The 13460-nt window shown below is 51.0% G+C and overlaps 1 protein-coding gene across 1 annotated transcript in view; it reads right to left on the minus strand.

Moving 5' to 3' along the window:
• LOC113940245 (zinc finger protein 638-like) overlaps positions 1-13460 on the minus strand; it is a 27022-nt gene that overhangs the window by 4494 nt on the left and 9068 nt on the right. The window contains 12 exon segments of the mRNA XM_027631358.1: positions 295-1621; positions 4666-4715; positions 7521-7646; positions 8044-8184; positions 9002-9043; positions 9336-9464; positions 9609-9740; positions 10068-10120; positions 11301-11456; positions 11853-11924; positions 12537-12580; positions 12838-12896. Of these exon segments, the coding sequence (XP_027487159.1) occupies positions 295-1621; positions 4666-4715; positions 7521-7646; positions 8044-8184; positions 9002-9043; positions 9336-9464; positions 9609-9740; positions 10068-10120; positions 11301-11456; positions 11853-11924; positions 12537-12580; positions 12838-12896 (2331 nt within the window).

The following is a 13460-nucleotide window of genomic DNA, read 5'->3' on the forward strand; positions in this document are numbered from 1 at the left end:
GTGCAGGACTGGGCACAGCAAATCCCAGCTCCCCAGAGGACACACAGCTCAACTCCCATCCGGAATTACTCCGAGGACACACAGTCAGGATACAACCAGGACTCACTTCCAGAACACCTCCGCAGGATTTTCCCACCAGTTCCACCCTTGTGTTGCACACATAGCAGATAAAAGGAACTGGCCGCCCGTCAGCTCGTGTGGATTTATGGAAAGGGAAGGGGAACATGGAGCCACTGTCCCAGGCTGGGAGAAGCCCGGAGTCAGTGCTGGCACGGGGACCTTCCTGCCTCTCACCTGAGCGCTGCCGGGGTCCTCCTCCGTGCCAGGGGTTCCACTCTCTCCCTCTTGGCTCTGTTTTGAACCAGCCCTAGATTCCACCTGGGAGTCCTTCTCCTGCTGGGATGAGCTCCTCCCACTGCCTCCCTGTCCATCCGCTCCGGAGCTGCCGCTCCCTCCTCTCCCCTGGGTGCTCTCTGCTGCGGGCTGGGCTGGTTTGGAGGGGGTTTTCTTGTCCCCCCCCGCCTGGCCCTCGGCTCTGGGGGGGTTCTGCTCCCCCCCTTTGCCTGGGGAGGGCTCGCTGCTCTTCGCTGGGGCCCTGGCCTTGAAGATATCCGGGATAGACACCACTGCCCTCAGGAGGGTTTTACCCACAGCGGGCTCCTTCAGGGACAAAAAGGGGTTCAGTGGAGCTCCCGGGTGGCTTCTGTCAGGGTTTGCTGCTCCTGTCCCTTTGTTTTGGTGGCTTTTCACCGAACTTTCCGCGTTGCTCCCACCGACGGCACTTGGAGCATCTTCCAGAGCAGCCCCAGCCTTGGCTGCTGCTTTTCCAAGCTGCTTCTCCAGCTCTGCCCCAGCCTTGCCCAAGAGCTTCCCGGGGTTCTCCTCTGCAGTGTGTCCAGCTTTGAGCACACCCTCCTCTGCTCCAGCCACATCCAGTCTCTTCCCTGGGGCCTCCCTGGTTTTAGGGACAGGTTTCCTCTCGGCCACCGGAGCTCCAGACGTTTCAGGGTTGGTTTTCCCAGCCTCAGGAACAGGGCTCTTCCCAGGAGCAGCCAGCTCATTGGCTGGCTGGGTGACAGCAGGTGACACCGTGTCCATGGGAGCCCCCTCAGCCCTGGGGGACACCTCTCCAGGGCTGGCTCCCGCTGGCTCCCCGGCTGCTGGGATCACCCCACAACCTGCTGGATCCCCCTCAGCCCTGCTGGACGATCCCAGTGCTTCCATGGCAGGGGCAGACGACTCTTCATCCCCCTCTTTGCTTCCCTTCTCCAGTAGCTTTGGTTCAGGAGGAGTTTTAGGAGCCTCTTCCGTCCCTGCACTGGAAGGCGGCAGCGGCTTCTCCTCCGACCTCTCTCCAGGTGATTTGGTGCCAGCAGGTTTCACGGGAACACCAATCCCAGTATCCGTGTCCTCCACAGCCGTCTGGGCCAGGCTTCCAGGTGATTCCCTCGCTGCTCCTCCCGGCTGGGGCTCGGGGGGCTCCGTCTGTGCCGCTGGAATCTCCTCCGTGCCACTGGAGGCGGGAATGGCTCCTCTCTTTGCCCCCCTGGGCTCTCCTGGTGGATCAGCAGCTGCTCTTGGCACCACTCCTGATCCCTTGGGAGATTTTTTCGAGCCAGTGCTAAATGCATTTAAAAGAAACAGAAGAAATCAAACCATGTTGAGAATTCTACACTTACAGAACCCTCCTGGCGGGGCCTGTCCTGCGCCCGGCACTGGGGATTGGGCTGGTGCTGCCAAACATGAGGTGAGGAATGTGATGGTGCTGAGAACTCTCCTCAGCACCCCGAGGGCAGGATCGTGGGCAGGACTGTGGGCAGGCCCCGTTCCAGGAGTGCCCCGGGACCTCAGGGCTCACACGGCCCCCCAAAATTCACATCCCGGAGTGGGAAAGTGAATGCACAGTGAAAACAAAGCTCCAGTGCCTCTGGATTAAGGAATGAGCAGTTTGGCTCTGTCTCCAGACGGGGCAGTTAGCAGCCCGGAGAGCTCTGCCAGGAGCAGCAGGTTTGGGTCTGGGCTCAGTTTTTGGGAAGGGAGGGGTTGCTCTGGGTTTAAACCACGCTGACCTCGCACAAGAGGCACAGAGGCTCCCTCGGGCTCTGCTTTCCCTGGATAACCCACTGCCAGCCCTAGGGTGACACAGCCCAAGGTGCCAACACAGAGAGCATGGAGCTCCTCAGAGAACTCCTGAGACACAACGGGTGTTTTTGTTCTCTGAAGGAAAGAATCCCCCACGGGGATCTTGGGAGACACTGGAGTTAGAGATGCCTGTTATCCCACAGAGCTCCAGCAGAGGAGCATCCAGTACCTCCCAGTTCAGTCAGAACCCCCAGCAAGGGATGGAGCTGGACAGAATGGACTCAGCTCAGGGAAGGGTTAAGCCTGGAAGTGGCCAAGGTGAGGGATAAGGAGATGAAGAGACAAACACGGAACAACAGGAAGACTCAGTAAGAAGAGGAAGATTCCGCAAGAACAGGTAAATCCATTCAGATGGTGCAAACACCAGCTCCAAGGGAGGGTATGGAGACAAAACATATGGAGAGAGGAGAAAGGATGGGAATTCCACTCCCAGACCCTTCCCAGCACCAGTGTAACACTGGATATGGATAAGCCCTGCCTGTCACCAGGGGCAGCAGGGCTGGGGACACTCCTGCCCTCAGTCCCTCCTCTGCTCTCCAAGGGCTTGGCCCCCTGAGCCAGGACACAGAAGGGATTCTGACATCAATGAAACATTTCTGTTTGTGCCCATGGATTTTCCTCTTCTGTCTGAGCATCTTCCACTGGGATTTCCTGAAGTCTCCCCTGCCTGTGGAGCAGGGCACGACCGGGGGCAGACAGAGCCCAAAGTGCAGATCCAGGCCCAGGGTTAGACTTGAATTAAATAAAGCTCCAGCCCTGCCCTGCCCTCACAGCCTCTGCTGAGGCACTTCTGGGAGGGAATGGAGCAGTGCCTGGGAACAAGGATGACACACCAAGCACAGGGCTCAGCACAGCTGGATTATCACAGCTCCAGTGAGGCATCACCCCCCGAATCCTGAGGGGGAAAAACACCCACCCTGGGCCTTCCCAGGGCCTTGGGGGGCCCCAAAACCCACCTGTGGGCTCAGACCAGGCTGAGGGGCAGAGAGGGATGGGCAGAGGGACAGGAGGGACCCCCAGGAAGCATCCAGAACACTGGGATCACTGCCAGGCACTGCCTGCACAGGGATGTGAGGGGTGAATCCAGCCCCTGCCCCAGCACAGAGCCTGGGCCACATCCTGCTCCATACCTGCAAACCAGGAGTACAGGGAGCAGTGGGATCAGCCAGGAGTCACAACCTGGAGAAGAATCCCCAGGACAACAAATCCCAAACAATGGCAGCCAGGAAAGCACATCAGTGCTCAAACCAAGTGTGAGGAATTCCCAGCTCAGGGGAACTTCCAGAGGTTCTTCAGCCCCTTCTGCTCCCCGAATTTCACTAATCCCTCCCTCTCCAGAAACACAGGGAAGGGCTTCGGATCTGTAATAATATTTAAGATGTTTTCTGCTTCTTATGAAATGAACTAAAGGAACGGAGTCCCAAAGGCTCAGAGGGAGAAGACAAGGAGAGCGTGTGGAGTAGGGAATTTGGAGGGGAAAAGGGCAGCTTTCCATGAGTTCAGCAGCCACAGCAGGGCTGGGATTCATGGAAGAGTCACCTGATCATCAGGAATTAACTGCACTAGTTAAAGCACACCTGGCTGGAACCAAAAAGGTTCCCTGTGTGGCTGCAAAGCTGAGAGGAAGAGATGGTTTGGGAACTGAATGTTCCCAAAATGGAGGAGTTTCACGGAATAAGGAATGACAACTCGACTTCTGAAAGGAATAATGTCTGAAAATATAGAGCAGTGTATACAGAGAGAGAGTATAATGGCATGACTTGAAATTTAGGACCATCATCACACACTTTTGGGGGTTTTTAACAACAAAACTTTTCCAGAAATACGGGTTTGAGCGACAGAAAGTGATTTAAGTCATATTTGTTAACAAAAACTTGTAATGCTCTATCCATTTACAAAACAAATCATGATCAGAACTACAACCAACAAACAGTTACTCCACAAACAGAAAGTTTACTACAACCAGCATCCATAAAACAGCTTGAAATGGCACAAAGCAACCCCATTTCTGGGTCCTGGTGTTCTAGAGCAGACAAACACTTCTATAAATCACTTCAGGACCTGGATCACAGCGTGAAGTTCATGTTAATAAGTTAAACAAGGAAGTTTCAGTGCATTTTTAGCATTTGGAAACAGAAAGAACAGAGCCAGGGGCTGTGACAGAGGGAGGAGCTGCAGGATGAAAGAAACCCTCGGGAGTTAAACACCCCCCAAATTCTCTCACCAACACGTGGAGCCAGACACACCTGCCAGGCCCGGGGGGAAAACCCTGGCCAGAGCAGCAAAACAGTGACAAAAGAGGATTTCCTCCTGTTTTCCATGGGTTTGGAATGCAATCCCAAACACTGGCTCTGCAGGGACACACAGAGCACACGGAGGGAGGAGCAGCAGGACACGGCTGGGGGAGCTCCCAGCAGGATTTTCCATGGAGCTGGGCTGGAGAGAGGCTCAGCACCCCCCAGATCATGGACAGGGCATTCCAAGGAAAGGGAGACACAACCCCCCAACACTTGCAGGCCATACCTTGCTCTGCTCCCTTCCTCTCTCTTCGGGTCTCTCTTCTCAGCTTCAGCCTGAAAGGCAAAACCCAGGGTCAGGATTCAGCACTTCCAGAGGCTCCAGCATTCCAGAGCCCACCACCCCAAACATGGGAGATCAAAGCACAGGGAATTGTTCCACAGCCCAGGGCAGGGATTCCCTGAGCTGACACTGGAGGGGATGGCACAGCACTCTGCAGACAGTGGCACAGCACTCAGGGTTTGTGTCCCTTCAGACACAAAGAACACCAGACTGTCTCAAACTCATTGGGAGCAGAACTGGCTCTGGGTCCGGGATACACCTGGAGGAGAGGGATGTTCAACACTCCTCTGCCCACACAACACCTTCTTTGCTCTACTGTGAGGATGTGAATGGCTGCAGAGCTCAGGGGGAACATGTTCTTGCCCTTTTCTTCTCCTTCTCCTCCTCCTCCTTCCCCTTCTTCTCCTTCCCCTTCTCTTCCTCCTTTCCCCCCTTCTTCTTCTCTTTCTCCTCTTTCTTCTCCTTCTTCCCTTTCTTCTTCTTCTCCCCTTTCTTCTTCTTCTCTTTCTCCTCTTTCTTCTTCTTCTCTTCTTTCTTCTCCTTCTTCCCTTTCTTCTCCTCCTCCTTCTTCCCCTTCTCTTCCTTTTTATTACTGATATTATTATTATTATTAAGCAAACAGCCACACACCTTCTCTAACAAATTACACCCCAAGCTGAGCAAGTACCTACAAGACCCCCAGGCCAGTCCCTATCCCTTAAATCCAGCCATTCCCTGCAGGATGACTGTGTGTTCCTACAGAATAAACTCCTGGATTGGCTGTTAAATGAAATAAGGTCTCCTGAAAAAGGCACCACAACCAAAAAACCCTTTAATCCTCAGTGCTGAGATCTCCACCTCCTTTCCAAAGGCACTTCCCAAACTCACTGCAGACAATCAGGATTAGGAAGAGCAGAATTCACTTTTATTTATGGATGTGATTCCAAGGCCTTCAGTTTTCTGTAAACGTTTATCCCAGAGAAAAGTGCCCAAAGTAACAAGAGTATCTTCTAAGGAATTAACAACTACTTGGTTTTTTCTCCAGAATCTGACTGAAAGGTTTCCAGAGGAATTAACCTCATGTTCCTTTGAGTCCCCAGGCACACAGCCCAGACTCTGGCAGGGAATGGAGAAGATGGACAAGAGGGAACAGACTCCAAATGCAGTGAAGGAAAACAGCTGGGAAAAAAATCAGTTTTCCCTCTTCTCAGGCATTTCTGTCTCCCCCTCAGTTACAGACAGAAATAAAGCCCTGAGTTTAACCCCAAAGCACAGGCTGGCTGTGACACTGGGGCAAAAGCTGTGACAGGGCACTGCCAGCAGGGAATGATCCTGTGCTCCAGTGGCACATCCTCCTTCCTGCTCCAACACTTCCTCCCTATTTTTGGCATTTCAGCACTAATAAATTCAGACACTATCAGCAAAATTCCAGAAATCCAACTCTAAAGGGATGGAGCAGCACTTCCATGGCTGCTCCCCCTCCTAAATCAGCTCTAAGTGCCCCAAAACATGCAGCTGGGAAGAAATGCTTGGAAAACAGGGTGGGAATGCCCTTCTTTGTTGGCACTGACTTCGGATGAAACATTCCCAGGGACAAAGGGATGTTCTTCTGTCACTCCAGACACAGGGAGCAGCTGGAAAAGCAGATTTGAATCACTCTGGTGGATGTTCCTCATTGTGAGGACTACAAGGAAGGGTCTTTTCCTTATTTTTCAAGTGCTAAGGGAGCTTATTCCTTACAATTATTAGACTTGAGTAAAAGCTTCTTAAGGATTTGTTAATTTTCCTCAGCTACAAAGTTCAGGTAATGAAAGATGTGGAAAAAGGAGGGAGGGGAAAAGTGGGACTATCCTGAATTCAGGTTAATTAATTGCTCCTAAAGAGGGAACTGCAGCACTTCCACCACGGATGAGGGGTCAGGACAGGATGGGAAGAGCTGGGAAGGGAGCTGGAGCCTGTTTTCCCTCCCTGTGGAAGAAAAGGATGGATGCCCTTGTGGTCATTTGGAACTTTCTCCTGTGAATAAAAGTGAAGGCAGAAACCAGAACGTCCAGCACATCCTGGTGTGGGAATTGGGATCCCAAAGGCATGGGAAAGGGAACAGCAACACCCAGGGAATGAGAGCTCCAGGAAGGAATTCACAGGGATAATCACCTACTGTGTCCTGGGGAGCCAGGCTGGGAGAGCTGGGGGGGTTCCCCTGGAGAAGAGAAGGCTCCAGGGAGAGCTGAGAGCCCTTTCCAGGGCCTAAAGGGGCTCCAGGAGAGCTGGAGAGGGACTGGGGACAAGGATGGAGGGACAGGACACAGGGAATGGCTTCCCACTGCCAGAGGGCAGGGATAGATGGGATATTGGGCAGGAATTCCTGGCTGGGAGGGTGGGGAGGCCCTGGTCCAGGTTGCCCAGAGAAGCTGTGGCTGCCCCTGGATCCCTGGAAGTGTCCAAGGCCAGGTTGGAGCACCTGGGACAGTGGGAGGTGTCCCTGCCCATGGCAGGGGGTGGCACTGGATGGGCTTTGAGGCTCCTTCCCACCCAAACCATTGCAGGATTCCATCCCAGAGCACAGACTGGCTGATCCAGCTCCAGCTGCTGGACAGTCCCATCCCCAGCAGCAGATCCCGAGGGAGCAGTGGCAGTGCCAGCCCAGCTCCCTGGGCACAGGCTGTTCCATCCCAGCTCCCTGTTCCATCCCAGCTCCCTGGGCACAGGCTGTTCCATCCCAGCTCCCTGTTCCATCCCAGCTCCCTGTTCCATCCCAGCTCCCTGGGCACAGGCTGTCCCACCCCCCCGAGCCCCGGGGCAGACAGAGCAGGAGTTACCTGGGCAGGGTCCCCCCTTGGGGACAGGGAGCAGCTGAGGGTGTGCTCCCCCATGCTGTAGGGGTACTGCTGCAGGAAGCTGTGCATGGAGCGGGCTGACCTGGGGGTGTCCAGCTGCAGGATGGCCTGGAGGGAACAGAGCACAGGCTGCAAACAGCTGAGATTCCTCCCCTTCCCTGCTCCTGAACAGACCCAGCAAAGCACCTTCCCTGCTGGGACCTCCCACCTTTCAGCCACGAGGGTTTTGTAAAGTCACCTTTAAAAAGTTCCAACCCGTGGCCTGAAGCTGAAAACAAACTCAGGTTTCGGTTGGATTTTTAGATTTACACATGAAAATATGAAAACTAAATAAAAAAGCAGAGCGAGTCACTGCCTTTGAAATGTCCCAAAACAAAAATTTCAGCAATTCTGACATTTTCACTCCTCCTCAGAAATTCATTTTTTTCCCAGGTTTCCCCCATGAAAAACCTAATATTTTCCCCTCCCCAAAAGGTCCTTTGCAGAATTTATTTAATGTGCTTACCTTGTTTTTATTCTTCAGCACAACATAATGGTCGACTTTCCCGAAGCGAAGCCCCACACAAACCACCTCCAGCTCCCTGTATCCATCATCTGGCAAATTCCCAAGGTGCACAAACTGGTTATGGATGGATTCAGTGTTTACCTAAAAAAAAAAAAAAGGGATGGTAAAACCTGCTTTAACCTTGGCACACATTTTTTGGGGCAGAAGAGCCTCAGAGACACCTCATTCCCCAGGCAGTGCCCAGGAACATCAAATAAATCCCAGGATTTTGGGAGGATCAAAGGGACACAAAGGCACCAGCAGACTCCTGAAATCCCACATAAGTCTGACCTTTTATATTTGGAAGTTGGGTGTGTTTTGCAAACACTGATTCCCAACAAACTGGAGCAGTTTTGTCTGTACCCAGGAGAACCATAAGGAGGGAGCAGATCTCCCCAGGAACATTCCCAATGGGAAATTCAAGCCTTTGGGGTTCCTTGGGAGGTGATTTATTGCTGGCTTTAACCAAAGCCTTCTGTCACTGCTGTTCTTGGAGTCACTCCTGGGGGCTCCTGTGCCAACATTCCCACAGCTCCATCCCCAGGGACTGACCCTCCATCCCCAGGGACTGACCCTCCCTCCCCAAGGACTGACCCTCCATCCCCAGGGACTGACCCTCCCTCCCCAAGGACTGACCCTCCATCCCCAGGGACTGACCCTCCATCCCCAGGGACCGACCCTCCAGCAGGAACAGCCTGGAAATGCCTTTCCCAGCAGAAATAAAAATACAATTTAAGTCAGCTGTACCTGCACTGTACAGAAATGCTGTGTATGTTCATTCCCAGCTTCCAGGAAACATTTAACTCAAGAGGAAACTGAGACAACAGTTCAGTTCCCAATATTTCAGTAGGAAGGACACTAATGCCAATTAAATTAAGGGATTGGAGAGTATGTGGAGGAAAGGTTGGGAGTAACTCACCTGAGGGTCAGAATCTTTAATCAGGGCAGTAAATATGGCTTCCTTCAAAAAGAAGAAAGAGAAAAGGTAAGATTTGAGCTGTAAAATACAGTCACTGACTCCCCACAAACGATTAATTTGGGCTTTATTACTCAAACCAACACCTCCCTGCCCCTCTGCTCCTCTCACACCACACCAGCACCCCAAGGACATTTAACAGGATCAGTCTGCAGTGGCACAAACCCCTTGTTTTAAACAGCAGACAGTGTTTAAAATTCATCTTCACCAAAAGCATCCTGCTCTGAAGGGAGGTGTCCCCAGCTGAGCAGGAGCTTCCCTGGATTCCCTCACTCACCTCATCCCTGACAGTCTGGTACTGAGGCACCATGCTGATGGAGAGCTGCTTTCCATCCAGGGACATGGGGAAGCAGGTGTAGAATTTCACCATGGAATCTGCAGCCTTCCTGTTGATTTCCAGATACGCCTGAGAGAAAAACAAAAATTTAAAGGAAAACTGGAATTTATCAAAGGCGTCTCCCACCGATGCTTCCTGCACCTCATTTACACTCCTCACAGACTCCACTGCTGCTCCTCCAGGCAGAAACACCACCAAACCCCATGAAAATACCTTTTTGTGAGAGGACAGAATCAGCACATCCTTCAGGCCTCCAAAGGGCTTTGCCAGGTTGGAAACTTCCTCCACGGAATATCCCTTATCGGGCAGGTTGGAAACCAGGACCACACACAGGTCCTCGGGGTCCTGCAAGACACAAAGGTACTTTATATGGCACTGCTACTCCTTCCACCCTAAATCCCAGCTGGCTGCCCAGAGCTGGGGCTGCCCCAGCCCTGGAGGTGTCCAAGGCCAGGCTGGATGGGACTTGGAGCAACGTGGGCTGGTGGAAGGTGTCCCTGGAGGGGATGGGATTAGATGGGATTTAAGGTCCCTCTGCACCCAAACCACTCTGGGAGTGTGTTCTCACCAGAAATAAACAGGAAGGGGGTTAAATTGGACGTTTTCAGACATTACAGCAACACCTGGAAATGGCTGCAGGTGTGCTCCTGCAATTCCCACCCTCACACTGACCTTCCTGGCTGGATCTGTGGATTCCTCGCTCGGTGTGCCCGTTCCTGGAGGCTCTGAAAAACAGGGAAGGAGGAGTTCAGTGGTGCAGGTTTCTTTAAATACCTCAGAGCTTTAAGAACTTCCTGCATTGCCTTTTATCCCTTGTGAAAAATCAATATTAAATGTTTAACAGTGACAAATTGGTGAGACACAGACAGTGTTATGGAAATGCTCCCAGAAAGAACAGGTCCAATGTGGGAATGTCCAGCCTGGAGAAGAGAAGGCTCCAGGGAGAGCTGAGAGCCCCTTCCAGGGCCTAAAGGGGCTCCAAGAGAGCTGGAGAGGGACTGGGGACAAGGGATGGAGGGACAGGACAAGGGGGAATGACTTCAAACTGGGAAAATGGAGATTCGGGTGGGATATTGGGAAGGAATTCTTCCCTGTGAGCGTGGCAAGGGACTGGAATGAATTTCCCAGAGACGCTGTGGCTGCCCCTGGATCCCTGGAAGTGTCCAAGGCCAGGCTGGATGGGGCTTGGAGCAACCTGGGATAGTGGGAGGTGTCCCTGCCCATGGCAAGGGTGGAACTAGGCAGGATTTAAGGTTTCTCCCAGCCCAAACCATTCCATGATTCCAGGATTCTGTGACCTTTCCTTATCAGTACTATCTCAGGCACAGTAACTGAGAATTAATCCACACTTGAGCCAGGTTTAACACCCAGTCTGCTATGGATGAGTTACAGAACATGGGGAGAACAGGAATGACTGATCCAACGGGATTAAATCAGAGGTGGAGCTGCAAACAGAGCACCCCGAGAGCCTGGATCCACGGGGGTCAGTGCAAGTGTCCAAGTCACACTGAAAATTCCTGCTAGGACTGTCCTGGCTGCTGAAACACAGAAATCTCAGGGGTCTGCAGCCACTCTGGGGGCTTTCAGCCCCTTCACCACCCTGATGAACTCCCCAGTTCTGGCCCAGCCCCTGAACCCACTCTAACAGATTTTATTTCCTGGAATCCCGTGTCCTTTCCATTTCCTGGCTGGAAAGCAGCTCACGGAGCCCCCAGGAGCAGAGAGGTTTAAGACAACCTTGCAGTTTACCTGGTTTAATTAAAGCTTTATCAACCCCAGGCACATCCAGTGCCGGTGCCTGAGGGGGCTGGGATGGGCTCCCTGACAAACAAATAAATCCATAAAACACCTCCCTGTCCAACTGCACACCCCCCAGGGAACAGGGCAGGACAGACCCGGGCTTACCTGGCACAGGTGAGGGACTGGGCTGGCTCTCCACGGGCACTGCAGGCTCTGGGATTCCATCCTCCTCCGTGACACCCTTTGGATCTGACGGCTCCGCTTCCTCAGTTTCCATCCCGGGCTCTGCCGAGGGCTCGGGATCTCCATCCTCAGCTTGTTCTGGCAGGGACCAGCAGGAAAAGGCATTTGTTGTTTCTACAGGTCAATGAATCCATTTGCAGCAGCAGAATGAGCTGCACTGTGCATCTTCTGTCACACACTCAGAGGCCTCCCAATAATAAATCCCTGCTCCTCCTCAAACATGGACAGAAAACGGACATCCAGGGAAACCTCTGTCCCAGACTCACCCACTTCCCTGGTTTTTTGGCTATTCCCGACCTACAAACAGCCCTGACAATCCCTGCAAGGAGGGTGTTTGCCTGTGGAATGATCCACCGGTGGGCAAGGCCAGGAAAAGGGAGGAAACCTGCACTCCCAGCCCGGAGTGGCTGTGCTGGGAAGGGAAAAGCACCTCCTGCTTCCCCAGGGAAGAGGGAAAGTCCCCCCTCCTCTCACCTGCAGCACTCGGGGTTTTCTTCACCTTTCGTTCTCCTGGCACTGCTGATTTCTTGAGCTTTTCCTTTTTACCTACAAAAACACCCCAAAACCAGGTGTCAGCAGAAATGCTGATTAGGTGTGACTTAAAACCAATATAAAGTATTATACATACAACAAATATTATACACATACTACAGTAAAACAGCACAGCAATACTACACATGCATGCTAATAATAAATTAATTGTTGAGACAAATATTGCTTATCAATATTATAGGTAATATTGATATTATATTAATGTGAAGAAAAAGACATTATACATGCAATAATATATAATAATACCATAAAAGATGGAAAGTGATTATAATAACGAAGTATAATAGAAATAAAGTACAACAATAAAATAGAATATTATACATACAATAATATACACACACATGTACAATACATACACAAAAATCAGCTTAATCTGCATCAATTCAACTGATGTGACCAAAAAACCCACCCAAAACCTAATCCAGCAGTTCAGCCCCACAAAGATGCTGAGGAATGAATCAATAAATCTGTAAAACCCACAATTTCCCACAGAAATCATGGCTGCTCCCTAAGTGAGACTCGCTCAGGAAAGGCAATAAAATAAATCAATCGAGCCAATAAATTAATTAATAAAGACAACAGACAACCTCCCCCTCCCAGTCTCACCTGTCAGGGGTTTGGGGGTCTTGGTGCTGGTGGTTGGAACTTTTCTATTAGGAGAATAAAAAATAATCAGTTTTAAAGACAATTAGCAGATATTAAAACAGCTTTAAAAAGCTCAAACCCAGGAAAAAAAAAAAAAACCAAACAGATATGAGCCCATGTGGTTCCCAGGAAAAAAAAACAACCCCAAACAGGTATGAGCCCATGTGGTTCCCAGGAAAAAAAACCAACCCCAAACAGATATGAGCCCATGTGGTTCCCAGCCTTTATCATTAACTCTAATTTAGGCAAAGGCAACACTCACTTGGTACTTGCTGAAGTTTTTTTAACAGTCAGAACTCGTTTTTTTATGGTCTTTTTGACCTGGAATGGAAAGAAAAACAGTGACTGCAGCACTTGGACTTTATTTGTAAATATGTGCGGCCACATAAAAATCATTAATAATTATCAACAGTAATTAAGTGTATATAGAATATGGGTTGTGTTCTTCACTGTTCACCTGCTATTTTTCACATATGATCTCTACTTTTTATAAATCTGTTTGTGTAGATGTACACACATGTATAAATAGGATTATTCTTAAAAGTAGTATTAATAATTAATAGTATTTAACACATATATAAATACAGCTGGCATCTTTCACTGCTTGCTAAACTGTCATTATCCACAGATCTCTGTCAGCATTCACACGTTTGCATCCCAAATTTACCCAAGGAAAAGGCAAATCTGGAAGGAGGGAGTGCCTTTGCACATCTGTTTTTACCAAAGCAGGGGAATTCTGGAATGGAGAAGAGCACTTCCCATGGATTTTAAGCGGCTGTTTCTGCAGCTGAAGCCATTGACCCCTCGCTGGGTTTCCCGGGGTGTCTGGAGCAGAATTCCAGTTTGGGGTGTGAGGCTCCCATCCCCGGGGTGTCTGGAGCAGAA

The sequence above is a fragment of the Corapipo altera genome, unplaced genomic scaffold, assembly GCF_003945725.1.
Source record: "Corapipo altera isolate COAL_440 unplaced genomic scaffold, ASM394572v1 60824, whole genome shotgun sequence".
NCBI classification, from domain to species: Eukaryota; Metazoa; Chordata; class Aves; order Passeriformes; family Pipridae; genus Corapipo; species Corapipo altera.